The 22,995-nt window shown below is 34.4% G+C and overlaps 2 protein-coding genes across 2 annotated transcripts; both read left to right on the top strand.

Annotated features, from left to right (window-relative positions):
• The first annotated feature begins 429 nt into the window (after positions 1-429).
• On the top strand, positions 430-946 carry LOC6563815 (transcription elongation factor 1 homolog). The gene is made up of 2 exons (XM_001990793.3): positions 430-596; positions 660-946. The coding sequence occupies exons 1-2, from the start codon at positions 481-483 to the stop codon at positions 790-792; spliced, it is 249 nt and encodes an 82-aa protein (XP_001990829.1). The 5' UTR covers positions 430-480; the 3' UTR covers positions 793-946.
• A 4,755-nt stretch (positions 947-5,701) lies between these two features.
• LOC6563814 (hemicentin-2) lies at positions 5,702-22,810 on the top strand. The gene is made up of 16 exons (XM_001990792.3): positions 5,702-5,938; positions 8,012-8,141; positions 9,691-9,899; positions 10,595-10,705; positions 13,672-13,878; positions 15,099-15,250; positions 15,980-16,124; positions 17,010-17,140; positions 17,639-17,798; positions 18,373-18,543; positions 18,604-18,726; positions 19,254-19,387; positions 19,806-19,980; positions 20,356-20,630; positions 21,264-21,470; positions 22,047-22,810. Exons 1-16 carry the CDS (start codon positions 5,872-5,874, stop codon positions 22,470-22,472), a joined length of 2,823 nt encoding a protein of 940 aa, XP_001990828.1. The 5' UTR covers positions 5,702-5,871; the 3' UTR covers positions 22,473-22,810.
• Positions 22,811-22,995: the final 185 nt, after the last annotated feature.

Raw genomic sequence — 22,995 nt, forward strand, 5'->3', positions numbered from 1 at the left:
CCAGATTCAAAATTGCGGGATTAATGTTGGGACTGCCATTCAAATTTGATGACTGCTTTAAAATTATGGGAAATATATATATTTTATCGGGGTATATCGATAGCTTATTGATTTGCTAGCTATTCAGTTGCCGTTGTCACCAAGCTTTAAGATATACTCGGCTACCTTTGGGGTCTGAGTTCACAAATATATGCAACTGTATTAAAGATTTATCGAGGAAAATGATATTTCCCAGCAGCAAAATATAATATTATAAAAGTATACAGATAAACAATATAAATATATATTCATTTTTATTTAGCTTATCTTCAGCTATTAAGAATTCAGCACAGTTCGTGGGGAAATGTGATGTTACCTTGACATATCGATAAGTAAGAATATATCGGTCATATCTTCCATCCCTAACTCAAACACCGAAAAGCGGAGTTGTAAATTGCAAATTGCATTGATATATTTTTGTGAAAGGAACGCTTATTTAATATGGGAAGAAGGAAGTCAAAAAGAAAGCCACCTCCTAAGAGGAAAAATATCGAACCCTTGGACCAGCAGTTTAATTGTCCATTTTGTAACCATGAAAAGTCTTGTGAAGTAAAAATGTAATTAGTATGTATGTTTTCATTATTGTTCCAACTTTTTATCCCTTCATAACCACATTTCAGGGATAAAGGAAGAAACACAGCCAAAATAACGTGTCGCGTTTGCTTAGAGGACTTCCAAACGGGAATTAACTTTTTGTCAGAACCAATTGATGTATATAACGATTGGGTGGATGCGTGTGAAACAGCAAATTAAGTTTAGTATTTTAATGAACAATAATATCCTGTTTTTACAGACCCCTTTTTAATATTAATATATATATATATATATAATTATACCCTATTATAATTGTGTCACGAAATGAATACGAAATGTAAATGTCTCAAAAGTTGAGTCCCAGTCAATTCTTGCCGGTTGCCCTCTTGTCTTTATTTATAAAAACAAGCATAATTTTCTGCTACAGGTGGCACATACAGTATGTCAAGAAAGTATTTTGACATAAAAATATATATTACAGCAAAGCGTAATTAAGATTTATGTTATAAGTCAAAACAAAGCCATATCATTTTTGTTGCAGTGATTTTTATTTCCTTTCAGTGCATTGCTGCAGTACTCTGTTAATATAATTAACCTGTGTATAACGAATATATGGTAATTGTTTGGCTTTCTTACAACAGTAAGAAACTATAACTGCGGACACTCCATCGCAATTTGAGGAGATATGGACCTAAAGGACTACTTAATAAAAGGATATTTTCGGATTTCAATAATCTTAAAATTTTAAATCAATGGAATCTTATATTAACTGAATCACACTCAACTAATATACAGAACAGAATGATTTGGTTTTTCACTGTGGGTGAGCCACAAGAAATATCTTTATATCGCCGATATGACTAAAGATAGACTCTATTGTGGATTAAATTGAACAGCGAAATGGAGTACGAGCTTTTGCAGTTTAAATTAAAGATATAAAATTTCTTTCACAATAATACTCAAGGCCTTATGCAAAATGCAGGCTCTCGTAATAATATCTGCGATGTATTCTGTTTTTTTTAGGTAAAATTAGGCAATGTATGTTATCCTAAAAGTGTTCCTCTCGCAAATATAATTATAGATTGTGTCATTCATGCTCAATATCGGTCATCATTAGACTTTGATGTAAAAATAAAGAATGACTGTAGATAGAACTAAGTTTAATTAAAAAATCGAATTTTGCATCCTTCAGATTTCAGAAATGTAATAATTTTTGTTGCTTTCTAATACCAAATTAACAAACGACAAGGATTTACTCGGCTTCATTCAGCGTTGGTCGAAATAATTTAATGATCCATTCACCGCCAACCTTCTCCATGTCTCCGTTCTATTCTTGAATACTGTTCTTATACTGACTCAGTGTAAATCAAATTGAGCTTGTTCTGAAGCAATTCTTTCTCCTTTCCTTTGCCTGGCTTTCGTGGCCTTCGTAATCCAGTTGACTTCTTCGACTCAGGTTAAGGCTTGGCACAGTGTGGTTATCTAACATGAGCTAAGAAATTACGAAATATACTCCTTAATATGATGTAGCCTTAGTTTCTCGGCTCCTAGTACACCTACTTTTCATTGCCTTCATGCATGACTGATTACGTTTGTAAAATCCTATTCGTGACATCTGTAAATCTTGCAATGCATTCATTTTATTAAATTTTTATTCAAATACTAACTCACGGGAACTCTCTTGACGTGCTTAACTCAACTTTATTTTATTCTTTTCATATTTATACGTTAAATATACATATATATATACTATATATTGGTTTTCTGCAATGTCCGTCAAGCTGTCTGTCTGTCTGTCCGTCTTTCTGTATGACTTTTTTCGACACTCTTAGAGATAGAGACTTGAAACGCGTCAGACGAAGTGTAAAAAATAGAGTGCTACGTCCACTAGGAGGCTAGGAAATCGAAATAATCGATAATCGCGAATCGATAAAGCCACATATGTTAAGGCTACATCAAATTTGGTTTTTGGGTTGTTGGCGATATCCTTCAAGGATCGGTTTATGCCCCGCACACCTCCGCAGCCCCCAACTAGTTCCTAAAACATTTAAATGATTATATCTTCCGCAGTTTTTGGTAGCCGCCCTTAAGAATCGCCCACTTCTTCGTCCATAATCGCCAAAGCCAATTTTTGGAAAGTGTAAGTCGATAAGTCCGCATATCTCTCACAATTTTAAATATAGAGTCTCCAAACTTGGATGGTAACTTGCTGGTAACCTCCTTCAGAGCACACCCACATCGCCCAAGGTATTTTGGCCCTAGAAATCTGAAATGCGCATATCCTCTACAATTTGTAAGATGGAGTCACCCCTCAGGATCTCAATGAGGTTGGTACGAGGAGCGCTAAGACTCTGTACCTCTGCTTTTCGAGATTTACCCGTGAATATGTTCTTGCATACGTATACATTTTATACCATAAAACGAGGATAATAAAGGAGTCAACTGATAATATTAATGCATCGAAAAAGTGTAACGTTTATATAATAACTTATTTATAACTTAAGGCGCTCAAATGACACACATATTCCATTCAGAGGCCACCAGACTGGAGTGTCCATCAGACGCATACTTCAAAACTTTAATTTTGTTACAGAAGCCCCATCATTTAAAAAGCTGAATGCCACGGATGTGGATGTGGAATCCAATACATAGATGGATTCGGGAGATGTGGAAGGAAATTATTAAATGACCCCGAAAATTCATATATAAAACAAAAGGCTAATCACCATTGCAAACTTTGTTTTCTTCGTGATAAACGACTGCCGAAGTCAGTGTTCGACCATCGGATAATTGGGACTGGATCGTCGAAGTTAAATTACTGGTAACCTGCGGATTAACTTTCTCGTCTCATGATCACTCATTTCCTCTAATAACATCATTTCAAAATTGGTAATACAAAAGTCCAGACACGTTGTGTATCTTTGTATGATTTTAGATATGTAGTACGTTAATAGATCTGTAGCACGACTTAAATCATTTATACAACGTGATTGTCTCTGAATCAATAGAATATTGTCACTTTTTAATTTGTAAGCAATAAGACATGTGGTGAAAATATTGAAAAACGAATTAAGTTAAGTTTATCAACACAGTAAGATAATGAATTTAGGTATGGGTTACGTGCTATTTAGGTAGATATTGGGAAAGCTTATCCAAATCGTAATGATTTTTTTCTAGGCTTCATCTAAATTTGACTATTATTATTGAATTTATTGCAAAAGGGTTATCGATTGACTGTGAATGTGTGCGGGACTGTATCTTTTCAAAGTCACTTTCAAGTTGTAAGACTGGCATCGCTTACATCTACTATATGCAATACGTATATTAATTTTAATTTGCTTGAGGACTATTAATGGTTGCTACCCGGTGATAAAATCGTTTGTTATTTTAAAGCTAATTTTAAATGAGCGTGACTTGACTTTAGTCGAGCTGTAAATCTTTATTATTTTTTGGTTTAAATTTAGTTTTTAATTTAATTTATTTATATTATATAAATCTCTAAAAATAAATTCAGCGATCAGCTATTCATTCGCTTCGTGTTTGTGTCGAGGCAAATGATCGAACAAAAGGGAAAGACCTAAACGATCCTAACTGGAATATATGAATTGATCGCCGATTTTCGTTGCCTAGAAAGTCAAATTAGCATTTAAGTAAATCGTCCTAAAATGAAATAATAAATAATATGAAGAAATTTCTATAATTTTAAAAGGCTTGGTCTAAATTCACAATACGACGACTATTTCTAATTTTTTTTTTAAATATTTAGCTTAGTCGAAATTCTTTCAACTCGTAACGAACCAAGGGTTGGGGGTTCATATCCTCGTGTAATAATAACTTCTTTCGAGTCAAGGATAAACTTGCGATCTAGGGACCATCTACCTGAAAATCCGACATGAATGGGTTCGGGAACTTATATTATTTTATCTATTCAGTCGAAGAGCAACATTGCGGCTAGCAACATTGTGTATAGCAACATATTACTTAACAGAGGTCAGTGAATTCTACATATGTATCTGCCCACACTCAAGCTTTGTAACGGAGCTGTAATTGCATAAGCATGACATTGTATTCGATATTTAGTGGTGTGGGTAAACTTAAAAGCAAAAGCGCCATCTATCTGAACTTCCTCCACGTAAATTATGTGACATATATATATATTATTTAACACAAAGTCGATGTGCAACATTCTAGCTATCCTTAGCAACATTTTAAATGCTTAACAGAGTTGGTTAATTTGTAAGGGAGTAGCTGTAGGTGCAGACATAGAGGTTACTTGCTTACAGTAGATATGCGTACAACATTCTTATGTATGTATTCCCATTGTTTACATCAAATCTCGACAGAGGCGCATGCGCCAGTTAACAGTTAGCGTTTTCGCAACATTTGACCATTTGACAGGTGTAGTTGTCTGGAATTTTTGCTCGGTTTCGGGAGTGCAGAAAATTAATATTGAAAGCTCGTTTTGGCAATTAAAACTGCACTTTTGTGACTCTACAACCAAAAAAATTATTTTATAAATGTTCTTTTATGAAAGCAATTAGCATTGTTGCTAAAGTGAAGTGTTGCAATTATAAGCTAAAACATCAGACATAGTAAAACCCAATTAAAATATATATGTATGTGTGCCAAAAATAGTTATACACACGCTTAAAATAAAGGAAAAAAACAATGAAAGTGCAGTCTATATACATACCTATGCTTGTATGTATATTCATTTATTATATCTATGCAATTTGAATATTTCGTAGGTGGTGTGAAAAAATATGTATATGCTTGCATAAATGTAGGTGTGCGCATTTTACCGGTGTAATCAGTGTTGATAAACTTTAAAGTTAAACTTTTGCGCAACTACAACTACAATGATAAATCAGTTATGAATTTCGCATAGCATCGCCAGCTTCCAACTCGTCTACTTACATAGAATACATGTATATAGACTATATGTACATACATACATACATACATATATGACTAAAGAAGAGAATATTTTTTGCATGTATTCGGATAATTAATACACTTTGCATAATACTACTAAAATCATAAAATCAATATGTTTTAAGTGTGTTATTGTGAAGCAAAACGTTACAAATTAATTGCTATGTACATACATATATATATACATACAAACATACGTATATACGCATATACTGCTATACATACACATGTGAGCTCCAATGACCAGATCTGTTCGATAACATAAAAACACTTTGCCAGATTTTGGGCATTGATAACAACCTAACAATCCTGTTTACTGGATGTACAATAAAATAGTACACACATACAACCAAAAACTACAAAATGGCAGTCTCAGTCCGGTTTTTATTACTCGTAATTTTCGTCAGAGCAATTGCCGGATTGAAAGATGGTAAGCAAAAAAAGAATTAATATTTAATTTATATATCCTTGCTGAGGGTTTTCTTTTTTCTTTGTTTCATTATCAAAAGTCCCAACTGGGCTCTCAGCATTACAGCTAATATATTATTTTCTTATTACCTAAGCGAAGACATCACGGAAAACTCGGGCGCTTGCCCATTGGGCATTTAAATGACAAAAGGACTAAATTAAGCTTTACTTGCTTTTACTCTTGCATGTCAATTTGTAGAAATGCAGGTCAAGTAAATATTCAAGAGATACATTTGCAAAAACTTGCAATGAGAATTTGTTGGCAGTAAAATTAAAAATATTGCATCTTAATTCTATCATGCAATTGACATTATAGCAGTCCTTTAAGATTGAGAGTGAAAACGTTGCCAAGTTAATAGGTACAAAGTTTACAGCTACATAAGCCCGACGAGAAAATCAACTTGATTATCATATATTTTTTTTTATTTAAATATCAGCAAAATACAAAGAGGAAAAATAATATTAATAAAATATAAAAAGCAACAATTAAATTTAAATTTAAAAAATTTTAATTGTGTATTAAACAAGAATAGCCAAACCAAATATTAATAGAATTGGTGAATGATTCCAGAAGTTTTGTAAACTATCAGTTTAAATCGCTGAAATTGGCCATTTAATTTTGCGACGTTTTAGTTTCTGGGCTCCATCGCATGCCCAATGTTTTATGCGAATTGGACTAATTGTTGTTGTGCTTGTGGTTTGTAAAACATTTCCACAATTAAGACAAACATGAGTTCAGATTGTATCGACAGCCATTTCCGGAAACGCCCACCACCTTGTCCCCAGACAGTCGCCGTTCCTTGAAGCTGGAAATGCCTCCATCTTCCACAGCGTTTGAGTTTGAATCGCCAATTTAGGTACATTACCGGTAGCCACTTTTAAGGATAGTTACAATTATAAAGAGTCACGCCCACTTCCACCACCCAATACCTATCTATATTATTTATTTATTTAAGGTGGATTAAAAAAAGTCAAAAAATTTAAAAACAAAATTAATGAAAGAAAACTCTTAAATTAAATTTTGAATTAAAATTAGAGTTATACATTTAACGAAATAAAATTAAAACAAAAAAAATCTTAAATTAAATTTTATAATAAAATTAAAGTAAAAAATTAATCGATATATAATTAAAACTAAATAACTAAGCTTAAGTAAAAACATATACTAAAATAATGGACATAATAAGTCTGGAAGTATTAAAATATGAAATTAAATAATAAAATAAATGATATAATAAATCTGAGATAATTAAAATATAAAATGGTTCAATATTTGATGCGAATATTGGCGAAACCAGAAAAGTCCCAATTAGACCAATAAATGAATACTTCACATGTAGAGTCAACAAATTTGTAAACTTATTTTACTGTAACACCCAACCATCTTGGTCGCAAATATCGAGAAAGCCAATATTTCCTGCAATTTTTAAGCTAAAGTTACCAATCTTGAAAAGTAGATTACTAGGAAGAGCGTCCTAAGAGTGACAACAAAATTTGTAATAAGCTCAATTACAGTTTAGAAACCTTTCTACTTCCTTAAAATTCCTGGCTGGGCACTGCGTGACTAGTGGACTAAGCGATTAGACTAATGCTGCCCTGTTGACAACCTGCTTCTTTGGGGGCCTATACTGCTCCGCATCTGCGGCGATTCTTTCCTGCAGTCTATTCTCTACTACCAATTCCTATTCCTATTCTACTGCCTATACTCTACTACCGATTTACTTCGAGGGTTCTGGTTTTCTTTTTTGCTCTTGTCGACGTTGTCGATGAGCCCAGTGAGGGGTTACTTCCACAATTGGGACGAGGTTGCATGGCTTGTAGCACTGTGTCCTCAGCTTTCGCTCTTTTGCAAAGGTGTCTTGAGATTTCCTGCTGTATTCCAAATATAAAAATAGATTTTTGATTCGCTTTAGTTAGTGTGCGATTTTTTTTGTTAAGTTTTAATATTTATATATTTTTGTTAAATCTTTATCTAAATCTTTCGATGTCTTAAAATGTAAATACAATTATTAATGAAAAATTTCTATATTTTTAGCTTTCGTTCATACGGTAGATTCTTTAATTGGCGAAAATGTTTACCTGCCATGTAATGTTACAACCAATGATGGAGATGAGGCAGTCTTAATTTTGTGGTACCGTGATGATAAGGGAACACCAATTTACAGGTAAATGTGAATCAAAATATAAATTTAAACATTCCCGAAACCTTCATCTAAATTATTTCCAACCTCTTATGCGCTCTCTTTTCTGTTTATAACAATTATTTTTCCTATACTCTATCTCGAGGTAATTGGGCTTAACGAAATTGTCTCCAATTCCATCTTTGTGAAACTATATCGTCATATATAAAAATGTCCTTGAACATTACTCAGGCTAAAAGTAAAGTGTTGATCATTTATTAAATTTGGGGAACAAAGTTTTATGAAATGGCCATATAAACAGAACAAATGGTAAAATATTGGGCCAAATTCGACAATTGTCATAGTAAAATAACTGCACCAAAAATAATATGTATTCTTGATCAGTAATAATAGACAAGTTGATATAGTTGTGTCAGTCGATCTTATTGAAGAGCTAGAGATACAAAATTTGGAAAATAAGTTTTCGTAACTCCCCTTTTTACAAATGTTGACACAAATCGATTTTCAATAGCAATAAAAAGACCAATTTCATATACCTCCGAATTAATATGAAATATTAATATCGCAGTTCCTATTACAGTAAAGAATAATAGTATATAATATAATAATATAATATATATAATATATATAATATTATTGTGTATATTTCAAAATAATATAGTGGAAGCACTCAACTATCTTTGCGAAATGTGTTTTCATCACAAACGCAAGTTGCCTCCGATTAATGTTTGCGTGGATCGTAAGATGAAAGAGTGGATTGGTTGAATAATATCACTAAGCAGACATACATATTACGACATCAATTATTATCAAAGGATGAAATGAGATTGTCAAGAAACCCGACAGGTTGTCACCGATTCGCAGAACGATGAATCGTAGTTGATATAAAGTTTTTTGTGAAGTGGTCTAACCTAATTGTGCACAATTATCCCATACTATTGGACAAACAGGATTCCTTCGAAATGTTGGCAATCTATCAGAGAACATACAGGAAAACGAATCTGTGTCTGCAGTTCTTCACTGAATGCGGACGCCTTACCGACGCCGATATTGGCGTGATTTCTGATGCCATAACTGGGTTTCAGTGTTGTGACAAATCCGCAGTTCGATGGTAGCAAACATGACATTTCTCCACGCCTATGAAGTTAAATAGTATAACGGACTAAAGCCAAACTGAATGAGGGTTAAATGGGAAGTCCAACTAAAGGCTTTTAGCTATTAAATTATTTTCTTGATCAACTATTTAGCAAGGGCCTGAATTTGAAATTGAAACTTGTGTGATTAACTAATTAATTAATTCTGAAAATGGTTTACGCTTTTGAATATACTTTAGCAACATTTGCTTCAGGGTGTTCCTAATCATTGTAGTTGGATATGAGACTTACAAACTTATTTTTCTGATTTTATCACAGTTGGCGTTTTATTATCGATAACCCACAGGGTTATCATAAATGCGTTTCTCGAGGAATGTTAAATACAAATATGTCCTGGCTATGGTGTAACCTAGCCTAGATTTCTCGTCTGATTTGACTTATAAAATATAAAATTTTATCTGTTTTTTTTTTTAATATAGTGTGGATATGCGTGCTGGAACATCAAAAGCTCCAAAAAGATGGTCTGATGACGTTGTCTTTGGAGAAAGAGCTTTTTTTGGTTTTGAAAATGAGCCTGGAAAACTCTCCATTGAGAAAGTCCATGCAAACGACTCTGGAGTGTACAGGTGCCGCGTGGATTTCTTAAAGGCGCAAACATATAATACCCGGATAATGCTAAATGTCATTAGTAAGTTTAAGTAATTAAAAGAATTGGTTAAGATAATGAATTCTTTTTCACAGCGAAAAAAAATTAAATTCTTACACGGACTAATTGTTTGACTTTTATGTTTGAAGAATACAGATTAAATACCTGTTACCAACTGTTATCTTTTGTTACCTGTCAGAAATTGGCTAGTCGGGCAATTGATGAAGAAGTTTAAATAAAGAAGGTTTTTAATTTAAAAGTAAATGAATTTTAGAAAGCTGGCGGGACCTAGGTGGCCATTAAATTTAATTTATTTCAGCTCCATAACCTTGTAAGTTTTTTGTAGCTCTAGTTTTAATACTGTGATAGATTTAAGCTTACACGAATTTTGTGGGCGTGGTCAGGAAATTTTCCCTCCGATTTTTCAAGGAGGTTTCTAGCAATCTACCTTTAAAATTAGCGAAGTTACGAACGGATGGACTACTCAGCTGACGTTGAAAAAAATCCAATATTCTCTTTTACCTTTGGTACCGTGTACATTCCCAGCCCCACATCGATATGCATTGTGAAAGCCTGAACTAAACCAATAGTGATATTCAATCTTAAAAATAAAGTGGAGTAGTGACATAGAGTTTACTCTAGTTATTTTAATTTTAAAGCTACCTTTCAGTTTCTGCTGAGCACACTCATTAGATAGATTTAAATGTTTGAATATATCTCATATATTTTAATTTCAGCTCCTCCCAAGCAAGTTGTTATTCGAGATGGTGCAAATGTGGAGCGTTCAACAGTGGTTGGTCCATACAGCGAAGGTGACGTTGTAGCGTTGAAATGCCAAGTTCTTGGAGGTAAGTATTTTGCTCATAAAATATTGTTATGCCTGCTAAATTTCAACAATATTATGTGTATTCAACTATTATTATGTTTTGAATATTAGTTATCTTGATTGAATATCAGAGAGCTCTGCTATGTCCGAGAAGAAAAAGGCGTGTGACCAGGAGTCCAAAATGAGTTCGATGTCCAACTGTCTTCATCTCGATCAATGACAGTTTCTTTTAGTTTTTTAATTTTCTTTGATATCGAATCAGCGATTTTATGACAGCTTGACTTCCATTGGACGTAACAGAGAGAATGCCTCCTCCTCCAGAGGTCCAGAGTAGACTTCCACTTCAAATTTGTCACGTGTATATGTATATGTGTAAACATCTGATTGGGTCCGGGGGTCCATTTAGCCATTCTTTTCTTGAGAGAATGGAACCAGGAAAGGGAGTTTTTGAGTATAGTGTAAGAGTGGCCAGTTCCATTGGAAAGTTATGGGCAGTTCATAATGGTGAGTTCCAGTTGGAAGTTTTGAGTAATTCATTAAGATTTCTGTTCAAGAGCCGGCCACCAAACTCATATTCCAGAAAAGAGGATCGGTCGAATGATGGGCTTATATAACTATCGGAAGGTATCCCCGTTTTTAGTCAACTGTATTTTCTGCAGGTGTAAAGTGCAACAATGACTCTGTGCTACCTCTAGATTGAGCATAGGTTCCAGTCAAGCTATCTATGTAAGATAACGCATTTTAGTGGTTCTCAGCAAAGTTTGGAAGGTACAAAGTGAGGAACTTCCAGTGTCTCTTTGACCGACCTTCGACGTAGTTTATGTTTAATAAAGCTCACTGTATGATTGTTGCCATCCAGACTCTTCAGCGCCTTGAAGAATGTTTTTGGAGGATTTTTTTTTGCAGAAAGTTTTTAAAGTTAGATCATAAAATAAAAGAATGCGGAATAATCTTAAAGCGAAAACCTATGACTAACTCCAAAGTTTTTATAAGGAAAGATGATAGACTTGTAGATCTGGAATCTGCCTTCGGAATGAAGACTACTTTAATTTTAGCGGGAAAGAAACCAAGTGCAAAAATATTCGTATAGTTTATTCTGGTTTGCCTGAGTGAAGAAGTTGAGCGGAAATAATACCGGCTAATCCTGGTGGCTTATTATTGTCAATAAGTATGTGTTGGATTGATCTCTATGAAGGACAGTGTAAAAAATATATACTTAGGCTAAGGTCGTGAGAATCTTTACTGGACGTTGTCCATGTGTGATCGGAGCTTCGTAGAGTCGGGGTTGTCTTAGAAAGCACTTTGTTACGCGAGATGCCGCTGATGTGCTTTCCATATGATATTTTAAGATTCTAGAGCTTTTCCCTAATCTCCCTAATTCTTAAGTGGTTTGTTTCCCACGTATTTACTATTGGATAATTTTTTATTACTTCTTTATTGGCATTCTTAAAACCATGTATGAAACGCAATTAGTTTTATTTATTTCATCATTTCGATATTTTTCATAAAGAATGCTCATTTTTTTCAGAGTTAGTTGCTGTTAGTTCTTTAAAAGAGATCTGACAGTTTGAAAATAGCGGTAGGCGAGAATGGGTGTTTCTCTAAGATGTTTCGAAGCAAGCATGACATCTAACACCTACTTGCGAGTTTTAATAATAAAAGTATGTTCATTATGAAAGAGAGCTGAGCCTTAGAAGGAAGCTTAAACATTCAAGGTTCATTAAGACTTGATTCATTGTTGAAATTGGGTAGCCGAAGAAGATTTATCAGTGTCCGAGAATGTGAGCTCGTTTATAATCATTAGTTTTGGCAGTGGATAGCCTAAAATAGGATGCTTTAAACCAAGATACCTTGTTTCTGGAGATCCAAGGTTTTTGAATGAGGGCGAAATCCGAATGCTGCGTTACTATGGTGGAGGTTGATTTGCAGCACTGTGGGAAAGATCTTGCGCCTTCAAATCCAACATCGGCATATAACTCTAATTGCGTCAACCGTCTCCATTTTGCGGTTGGATGCGAATGGTTGCAGACCTCGCCCATCCGCAGGATTAGCGCCAGGTCCTCAGGCTTCTCAAAGAGGCAAGCTCTGGTTCTTGGTTTATTTGAGATCCCAGCTTACAGCTTCCAACTTAGCAATGAGATCTATCTCAAGCGCACTTTGATCGTTCATCTTTCCAACCATTGACGGCTAACAGTCGGTCAAAATGCTCCACGCATCTCATTTCTGTTTGCTCTGGCGAAATTTCATTGGTTCAGCCAACATTTGCCTTGAAAAGATAACTTTCTTTTTGGCATTTTGTCAGCGGCTCGAGCAAAGCTGCCTTTGGACGTAGCGAGACAATTAAATGGTAGCTGAGGCTCTCCCCTTTCGAGCAGGGGTCGGTTGGCTGATTTTTGGGAATCCAGGTCCAGCTTGTTATTTGTTTGTTAGTGTTAGAGTTCATGGTCTGGATTCCATAGGTTTGCACGAAGGGGAATGTCACCCGTCGCATAACCTAATTATAACGGAAAGCCTAGTCAAGACTGATGGACCGCAGGTATCCTCAGTTCCCATTCTAGCGGCGAAACACCCCCAGCCACGAAACCTGTGAGTTTGGCTGGGTTTTTTTTTCCAATTATTCCAACCGGCCTCATGTGGAGTATATATGCCGCTACCAGCGGCATTCGAGTAATTCTTTTTCTACTTTCTGCCGTTTAAATTTGCAGACTTAGGCAATAAAATTATCGATGTGCGACATTTAAAAAAATGAAAGTTGTCAAGTATCCAGAGCTTTCTTCCAGCTTTCCACCGAAAGAATGTAATCCAGTCGTGGGCGTTCAGAACGGCACAGGCGACAATTTGTTCCATTCCCATGCCAGGATATATATATATATATCAACAAATGTACTTAAAATTAAAAACAATACAATATTAATTCAATTGAAATTAGTAGAAATAAATAATTTAAATTATTTGTATTCAAGCGTCTTTATTCTCTATTTTGCCCAGGCTACCCAACACCGTCAATAACTTGGTATCGAGATGGAGCAGAAATTCCGAGTGACACTACCTACTTGTCGGAAGGAAAAGTTCTGCAAAGTGAAATTTTACTCGGTCCACTTGGCAGAAGCGACTTAAATTCCAGACTTGTTTGCAGAGCCTTAAACCATCCCAGAGCTTCTGTTGTAGAGGCAGTTGTTCAAATCGACATGAATTGTAAGTATATAAAATACTTTGATTGTTAGTTACTCTTAAAGTACAACTTCTGGTTTGTTTATCATTTTATTATAATTTAAAAAATCATCATAATGAAGCAATGAAGCATTCATTTAAATACAAATGAAAATATTGCCCAAACCTGTTCTGATTGATCGGGATTGTGTTGCAAAAAATATTCCTTGCCACCTACTCTGGTGATGTCTGTATACCACAAGCGAATACCTTGTTCTCGCCGCAGATTGTAGTCGAAATCTTTAGGGCAATGAATATTCAAATGATTCAGGTGCTCGATGGTATTATGGTTGATGGTTGATCATCACTCACCTGACTTCCAGCTCCTTAACAAGACGGATCGTAGATCAGATACTGCAACAAAGGTCTGCAAAGACGATTCTGATTACGATGATTGCTATCATGCTCGTCCGTACAGGCACGCCACAAGGCCGAATGCTCTCACCCCTCCTATGGAAAATTAGACGGGGATGTTTGTCACGTTATTCCATATGCGGACGATGTTGCCATCGCCTTCTCGGCCACAAAATTCCGCAGACTCTCCGTGTTCGCATTACCAACATTGATTCTATCCAGCTATGTCAGAAGATTTGGACTCAGTTTTAGCCCAGCAAAAACGGAGCTGATATTCTTTACATCGCATGGCTGAGCTGTGAACTAATGGAAAACAGTTTGCAACTCTCACTGAATGTGAGACACGGTAGAGTGGAAGCCACTCCCCTCTGACCATGCCAACATAATTATGGCTTGCCCACAATTTTCAAGCGGGTCAGACTATTCAGTTCCGTCAGCATTCTCAATCATCCGTCCAATAACCAACTATCATTGAACGTCTGGCTTTAATGGGGGATTTCCTATTACAACGCCATTTCAATACACGAGGCTCGATTTCTGAGCATCATCAGCAGAGTCGATAATCCGATAAGATCTGGAGTATTTTAATTTAAAATATTCGTAAGGTCTTATATGCCATTTCAGATCAGGTATAATATTATTTGGGTTTTATCTTAGGATTTAATATCTATGACATGTATAATTTATGGTAGGTTAAGCCAGCTTAGTTGGGAATGCATGGTCTTCAAATATACACAAATCAACATTTAGCTTACCATATATTCCTTTCATTACCTTTAATTATTAAAATTTAAGTAGTTACCATTAAACTTAAAAATTAATTTATTGTTCTTAATTTACTTTAATTAAAGTTGCACCTTTGAATATAAGACTGCTGGGAGCTTATCAGCCCTTATCAGCTGGACGAAGATATGATCTCTTGTGCCAAAGTGCTGGATCCAGGCCGCCTGCTGTAATCACTTGGTGGCAAAATGGCGTTAGACTGGAAAAGACCACCGAAACTGTAAGTTGCCAACTCATGTTTATAATTTACATAAGCAATTGAATCCAAATATCTAACGCATTAAGAGTCAACAACAATGTAAAACTTAAAACAGTTACAATTTATAAAATGCGCTTAATTGGTTAGTTTAATCTGCTCAAAATTCGTTCGTTTACAACATTCGATGCTTTGCTGCTGAAGTCAATCTGCAAATATATATTACTCCGATTCATTACTCCGATACTTATTAATGTGGTCTCATTTCATATCCACAATTCTCTCTTCGCTACGAAGCAAAATAATTCGTTATTCTGGGCGTAGATTTCTTAAATGATTCATTCGTAATATTAAGATGGTTTGTAAGCCTTGTAGTCGGTATTACGATTTTGTCACTACATGTGTAACGCATTAAAGGAGATATCCTCGACCCCAAAAAGTATTTATACATTATTGATCAGCATCACTAGCCGAGTGGATATAGATACTTTCGTCTAACCGATTTTTTTCTTCCTTAAGTTTTCAAAACCTATATCTCTAACTTACGAAGGTATCTCAATAATTGTGGTATATATATATAAATATGAATATGTAGATTTACCAGATTATTTTATATTTTTTTTATTTTGAAACTAGTTTAACAAACTTGGAATGTGTATACGAAACCACATTTTCACAACATATTATACATTTAAACATTTCAAAGATCTACGTCTAGTAAATTATGCTTTGCAAATCTTTTTAATATTGCAGACTTCGAGTGACGGAAATCAGACAACCAGTACACTTTCAATAAATCTGAGCAAAAGCGATTCAGGAAAGTTTTTATCATGCAAAGCTTATAATCATGCTATTCAGTCTGATCCCCTTGAAGATGGCTGGAAATTGGATATTCAATGTGAGTATAAACAGGTAACGAGTAGTTACAGTGAGATTACAGTGCTGTTGTGTGGCAACGCTGGTTAACAGATCTAACAGCAGCATAAGCATTGATGGAAGAAGAAGAGTCGTAAAGCAACAGCCGAACGATATAGTTGAGTTCGTGAAGCGTTAAGTTGAGATTGTGAATAAGAAGTCGTGAAAGCTGTCGGTACTTTGAGGAAATAAGTCGTTACTTTATAGAGTCGAATATTACGTTGTAAATCCACTACTCATCTTTCACGAAAAATCTATATAGTTTAACATTACAAAGTGACATAAATCTAGCACAGGCACATATGCTATACTCGCATTTTAGCAGAGTTCAACAAAAACTTAATGCCAAATCGGATTTAGGGTAGGGAAGGTTTCCTATTAGTGAGGAACATAATTGTATAGTTAATTAAATCTTAAGCAAACACTTCGATAAGCTTCAAACCACTTGCTCAGCACATTCCATATAAGAATTCAGTTGCTAGCAGAAGATATTAAGAGCCACGTAGTTTTCAATTTGTTGATACTGGCTTGAAATTATTTTTTTCCGCCTATGGTATCAGATTATAGAAATGTTGTCCGTAATACCTAGTTCTAAAACTCTAGGAGATTAGTGGTGACGGAAGTGGGCGTCTATAGAAAATGTATAAATAAATCATTTTTTCATCAGTCTATCTAGTTAGTACATAGACTCAAATATATTACATATTACTAAGTCCAAATAATAACTTATTACTAATAAGTCATATACTATACCAATTACTAATAATAAATTAGTTAACTAGAAGCCTGCTAGCCCGCAATATATACAAATATTTAAATTGTTTGTAAGAATTCCAATGCAACTTTATATTATTAATCTTAATTGCAGATATCCCTGAAGTATTCGTTCGCTTAGGAACATCTCTAAATGCCAATGCATTGCGTGAAGGAACTGATGTCTACTTTGACTGTTTTGTTGTTGCTCACCCTCAGGTGTTTAGGATTGAATGGAGACACAACGTATGTATTTTTCGTCTTTTCGTCAAGTATTATAAGAAACATACCACTCGAATGCGACAATACTCAATGGATTGGAATTTGGTATTGACATAGTCAGGGAACTACTCAGCTTGCAAGGAACTCATCTTTTCGTATTCGCATTTGTCGAGCCAGTTTATGGTACATGCTGTTTATAAGCTGTGGGGACAATAAATCCCATTACTATTATTCCATAAGCCTCTTTTAATATGAGATCTTCCAATATTTAAAAAATAAGCTAAATATTTTAGTTATTTCTGTGTTCGTCCCTTTTATATAGGGCATCGATAAGTTTAATTAACAAAATTGGGAAAATTGTAAAGTTTGATAAAGTAATAAAATCGATATTATTAATCATATTATCATTTAGCGCACTTCAAATCAATATTTATTGATAACTAATTGAGTGGCGAAGTAGAAATACCTTTCAGTTATCAATAATTGGTTTTGTTAATAATTAATTTTCTTCTTTTTTTGAAGGATCAACCATTATTACATAATATATCGCAAGGAGTTATAATAAGTAACCATTCTTTGGTTTTACAAGGAGTTACAAAGGTCACCGCTGGTAATTATACATGTGTGGGTTTTAATGCAGAAGGCGAAGGTATCAGTGAACCATTCAACTTGAATATCTTATGTAAGTTTTTAAATGTACACAAATATAAAATTACCCATATTCATATACATATGTCTAATAAATATGCTATCTAATGTGTCTTACTAAACATTAGTTTCTTATTAATGTTGAGAGCCAATCACTTGTTATACTCTGATACTAAAGGTAGAGAATGCTCATGAAGCTAAATGCTAGACACCTATTTGAATACATAAATAAGGAATAACGTTTTAGTCAACTTTTAATTGGAATCGGAATAAATCAATAAATATTAAATATTTTCCTTCTACCGTTTTCATCAAATTGATAAGAATTTATTTTTGTCCCGGTCTTTTTACTGGTAAACCCCCAGCTAGCCCACTCTCAAATCTGAAATCACCCACCCATCTTATAATATAAAATATTAAGAATATTTCGCTGTACAACAATTTTATCAAAAAGTGAATTTAAAACTTGAGTAACATTTCGCTGTACGTATTGAGATCAAGATTGTAATATTCATATATGTCTGGGCACTAAAAAGTGTATTATTTTGTATTTAATTGCTAGGATTTATATATATTTTAAAATAATAATGTGCTCATTTTTTAAATAGATGCTCCCACGTGTGCTCAGAACCAGCCAAAAATTTATGGTGTTGCAAAACAGGAAGATGCCCATGTGAAGTGTATTGTTGATGCAAATCCTTTTGACGTTGACTTTAGTTGGACCTTTAACAATTCCGCGGAAAGCATTGATGTAGCAACAAATCACATTTCTCGTTTGGGTAATTGCTGCAAATTTGCTTGTATATATTTTTCCTTATATCAATTTGAAATATTTATAGGAACGACATCTGTGTTAACGTATACTCCAGTCACTGAACTGGACTATGGGACGCTCCTGTGTGTGGCAACTAATAAGATTGGCAGACAACGAACTCCATGCGTATTTCACATCATCGCAGCAGGTAAAATTTTAAATTACTAAATATTTTGTAGCAATAAATGGAATTCTAAAAAGAGATTGGTAGCTGCGTGGTTTTTATTACTACGCTATAGCATAGATTATTATGCCAAACAATATAACGAAAATATTATTATTTTTATTGCGATTCGAAATATATCGACTAAATAGAAAATGTAGAAAAACATTTCATGCCTGATTTCTTTAACAATTTAAAAAAAAGCAAAAGTCTTGTAATAACGTTTTTTGTTTTCGCAACTACCTGATAAAACTAAAAATGAAAACTTAAGTTTTGTAACAGAAGAGTCCATCTTCGTAGTGAGTATGTACTTCGTACAGCTAAAAATCGGGTGTTGTCAAAGTATTGTCACGATAACTTTAAAACTGAGACACTACTTTGCATACGAGAATAGAGAAGAGCAGAAATTGGTGCATTCCTTTGCTCTTTTAATATATGTATACCATATTGTATTGGATGTTTTGTCAAAAGATGAGTTAACTTTACTTTACTTTTTTTTATTACTTGAAAAGGACGTCCAGATCAAGTACACAATTGCACACTGCTAAATATTTCGATGACATCCCTAACGGCAACTTGTAGCGATGCTTTCAACGGTGGTTTGCCACAACTCTTCATTCTGGAGCTTCACGAAGCAAATAGCAAAGTAAGTATATGGGAGATACAGAAATTTTGTAATATTAACTATAAGCTAAAATCTAAATAAAATGTTTTTTTTTTTGTTCAATATAGCACAAAAGGTTTTTAAAACCAATTCTATAAATTTGCTACTTTACATTGGTTTCCATCCACTTTTAGTGATTGTTAACAGAGCAGTGTGAACTCTGAAACAGACAAGGCTAAAGTAATTTGTACTTTAAACTTGCGTTGTGGGTGTAATCCAATGCAAAGATAACAAATAGAGTTTTATACATTTGTAAGCTAAAAACTTTATTGTTTTTATAAAGAGTTAAAACCTAAAGAAAATGTGCACATAAGTGCAGAATATAAACGCATAATATAATATGAGTATTATATTCATATTTTGAGTACTAACTGAATTTTCCCCATTTTCCTAAACATAGGAAATAAAAGCAAATATTACATCCTCCGTGCCGAGGTTTACAGTTTCGGGGCTTGTGCCCGGCAACATGTATATATTATCAATATTTGCATACAATTCTAAAGGTCGATCGGATCCCACAATAGTTAATGCCGCAACGATGCGAATGCCTGAGAAGCAACTAACATTCGAACAAAGTAAGTATAAGCATATTCAAATATGATAGCTCTAAATAGGCGAATTATTAAGGCATCTTAAACCACATATGTAGATATTATATCAGAGATATGAGTCAACATTGGCGTCTATTTTTGCAGCAAGCATAAAAACTATTTGTCGAAAGTTATATCTGGATCCTAGAAGGTTTTTGTCACAGCGAAGCTTCTTCGCGAAGTAATAGTCGAGATACCTTTATAAACGTTAGACCTCCGTCTACTCTTACGTCTGTGGACATCGGTGAAACTGTCTCCTAATTTTGCTTAAAGTCAAAGACGTAAACTACAACACTCTCCGCTGTCAACATCTTAACTATGTCGTAATTTATAACATTTATTATATTTCTTATTTTTTAGCCCATAAACCGCGAGCAGAACTACTATTCTCACCTATGGTATCTTTAACTATTGGATTAGCTTTGGCAATGATTATAGCAACATTTGCCATAGTACTCGCTCTTCGAATTCCTTGCACAGCTTCTTCAAAAAGGCGACAAAAAGTGGTCACTAACGGTAATGATTCGAGAGATGTGTCTCCTGGTCCGAGCGATCAAAGTGCTAGTAAGGATGTGGACGAAAATGACGAAAGAAACCCGGATGTGGTCCCCGAAATTATTGATTTCGATGATCAAGTAAGTTAACATAGATAAGTTGTTTCAATAATTTTATCATCTACTACTTATAAGGTAGTACATCAAATTGGTGTTGGAACATTATAAAAACTGAAGAAGTGCTAGAGAATGCTATTTTGATGATCTTTCTCTGAAAATAATGATCAATAAGTATAGATTTAAATTGTAAAAATAAAGAAATAGCATTGGCCAACTGTTATTTATTAAATGTCTACAACTAATTTGGCAAATTAACCAAATAAGCAAGTGGTCCTGCGAGCTGGTATTGGTAGTGTTATCCTTGTGAGCAGGCGTGATTTTGCAGTTTGTGATTGGTAGGCATATAATAGTCTTTGCGAATATCAGAGATAGTACTGATGGAGCTCTTGTGTTGTAGAATTCATAAGAATATAACTAGAGCTTCCTTCAGAAGTGTATGTCTAGAGATCATTCCTCTTGGGAATTGTTTGTGTTCTCAATGTTTCGAACATCGTCGGAGCTTTGACTTGAGAGTAAACTTTGAACTTTAAGCAACAATATTGCTTTATTTTGCTGAAGACATGAATTGCAATGTTAAATAGCAAACTAATTCCGAAATATTTTAATGATCAATATCAATCAATATAAATTAACATGATTTCATACAAATTGTAGAGAGAATCGGCCCGAAAAACACAGCATATATCGACCATTGATACTACGACCTGCAACCCTCGAAGAAGTATTTTGGTTAATGCACCTCTGGGACAGAGCTTGGACACAGCAGATAGGGCGTTCTGTGCAGCTCATAGCATTGGTTATTGCACTTTGCGATTTGGAAGGCAGGTCCAAAACAAAAGACCGATTGGAACACTGCCAATGGTAAGTACACTGAAAAAAATCAAGTAAGAACCAAAGTAGCCGAATATTCTGATACCAGAATAAACCAGCTGAAAACGGGAGGAGAGAACCTTCTTGAGTGGGTGGGAATAGGGGCGGTTAAGGTTGTTGTTGTGTAAGATTCATAGTAGATTATTAGATTTCTAGCTTCCTTTCAAACTTTCGGAATTTAAGCTCTAAAATCACGGGAGTTACGAATTTGAGAGATTACCGAAAGTAATCCACTTTCAAAATGGTGTTACTCTTGACGGAAGCTTATGTGTCGTTCTAATTATGGTTTTATTGTATTTTATTTTATTATTATTTCACAATTTTGGTGACACTAACTTTAAAATTGTGGAAAATTACGGCTTAATAGGGTTTTCACTTCGTGTTGAGCTTCCCCATTTTAAAACGTGAACACTTCTTAAAATTTATACTTATAATCACTTGTTTTCCATTTGTGACGAAAAGTAATGAGTTGCTTAAGTCTTAAATAATGTTGTGTATTGTTTTAATATGCTAGCACTAAAAGTTATTGATGTTGATTGATTTATTGATGTTTAACATTGTTTTCAGAATGTGACTCCACATGTTTATTCAAATGCGATTGCCCAATGCACTCTTCCACGCCAGTCGTACCAAAATGAGTGGCCTCGATACGCAAGCAACGTTCCCGAAGCAAGCCATGCCGGATTAAATTCGACATTTCATCAAATATCAACGCCAGCTGAAAAGTGCGATTCACATTTAACTCGAGACACTACGGAAGACTATGCCAGCTCGTCGTCATCTGCATCGAATAGTTCAATGGTTTCAGCGCCCAACACCTTTGCTCAATCTCGCGGTCGAACTATAGCATTACACCACATGAACCAGGTGCAATCTGGCCGGGTATGTGTCGAAGCAGCCAGCAACGTGATCAGCTCTGTTGAACAAACCCAATCAGACGATGAGGCTACCGTCCAAACTCCTTTAATGATAAAGCGCGATAGCTCCGTATGACTATAGAATTGCCACGGGACTTACAATTCGGTCCTGTGATGTTAAAAACTAATTATGTAATTTTATTAGAAATAATACATTAATAGGAATATACGTACATTTTATATCAAGAAACTTTATAATACAATTTTAAGAATATTTCAACCGCCAAAATATCCCTAAGAGAGTATTAACAATTTTCTATTTGTATTTTCTTAAGCAATGAAAGCAATCGTATCAATTACAAATATACGAAATTTTCGTTCCTTATCTGTTTTAACAGAAAACAATATGCCAAATTTTTACAATTGCTTAAAACATTTTTGTTGACCGTTTATTTAACTGAAACATTAAATAAAACCGGATACTCAAATAATTAAAAGCTCTGAATATTTAAAATATGTATGGACTTTAGCAAAGTTAATAAACAAATAATATGCAACAAAAAATACAGCTCTGCTCAAGTTTCTACAAAGTTCATTAATTTCATAGCTAGATTTGCAATTTAGCTGGCGTTCTTTAACAATTCTCGATGAATTTGATC

Source organism: Drosophila grimshawi, unplaced genomic scaffold (assembly GCF_018153295.1).
Source record: "Drosophila grimshawi isolate 15287-2541.00 unplaced genomic scaffold, ASM1815329v1 contig_59, whole genome shotgun sequence".
Classification (NCBI taxonomy): Eukaryota; Metazoa; Arthropoda; class Insecta; order Diptera; family Drosophilidae; genus Drosophila; species Drosophila grimshawi.

Coding starts and splice junctions, on each gene's coding strand:
- LOC6563815 (XM_001990793.3), top strand. CDS start 481: ATGGGAAGAAGGAAGTCAAAAAGAAAGCCACCTCCTAAGAGGAAAAAT. Junction 597..659: donor AAGTCTTGTGAAGTAAAAAT/GTAATTAGTATG, acceptor ACCACATTTCAG/GGATAAAGGAAGAAACACAG.
- LOC6563814 (XM_001990792.3), top strand. CDS start 5,872: ATGGCAGTCTCAGTCCGGTTTTTATTACTCGTAATTTTCGTCAGAGCA. Junction 10,706..13,671: donor GAAATGCCAAGTTCTTGGAG/GTAAGTATTTTG, acceptor TATTTTGCCCAG/GCTACCCAACACCGTCAATA. Junction 18,727..19,253: donor ATTTCACATCATCGCAGCAG/GTAAAATTTTAA, acceptor TTACTTGAAAAG/GACGTCCAGATCAAGTACAC.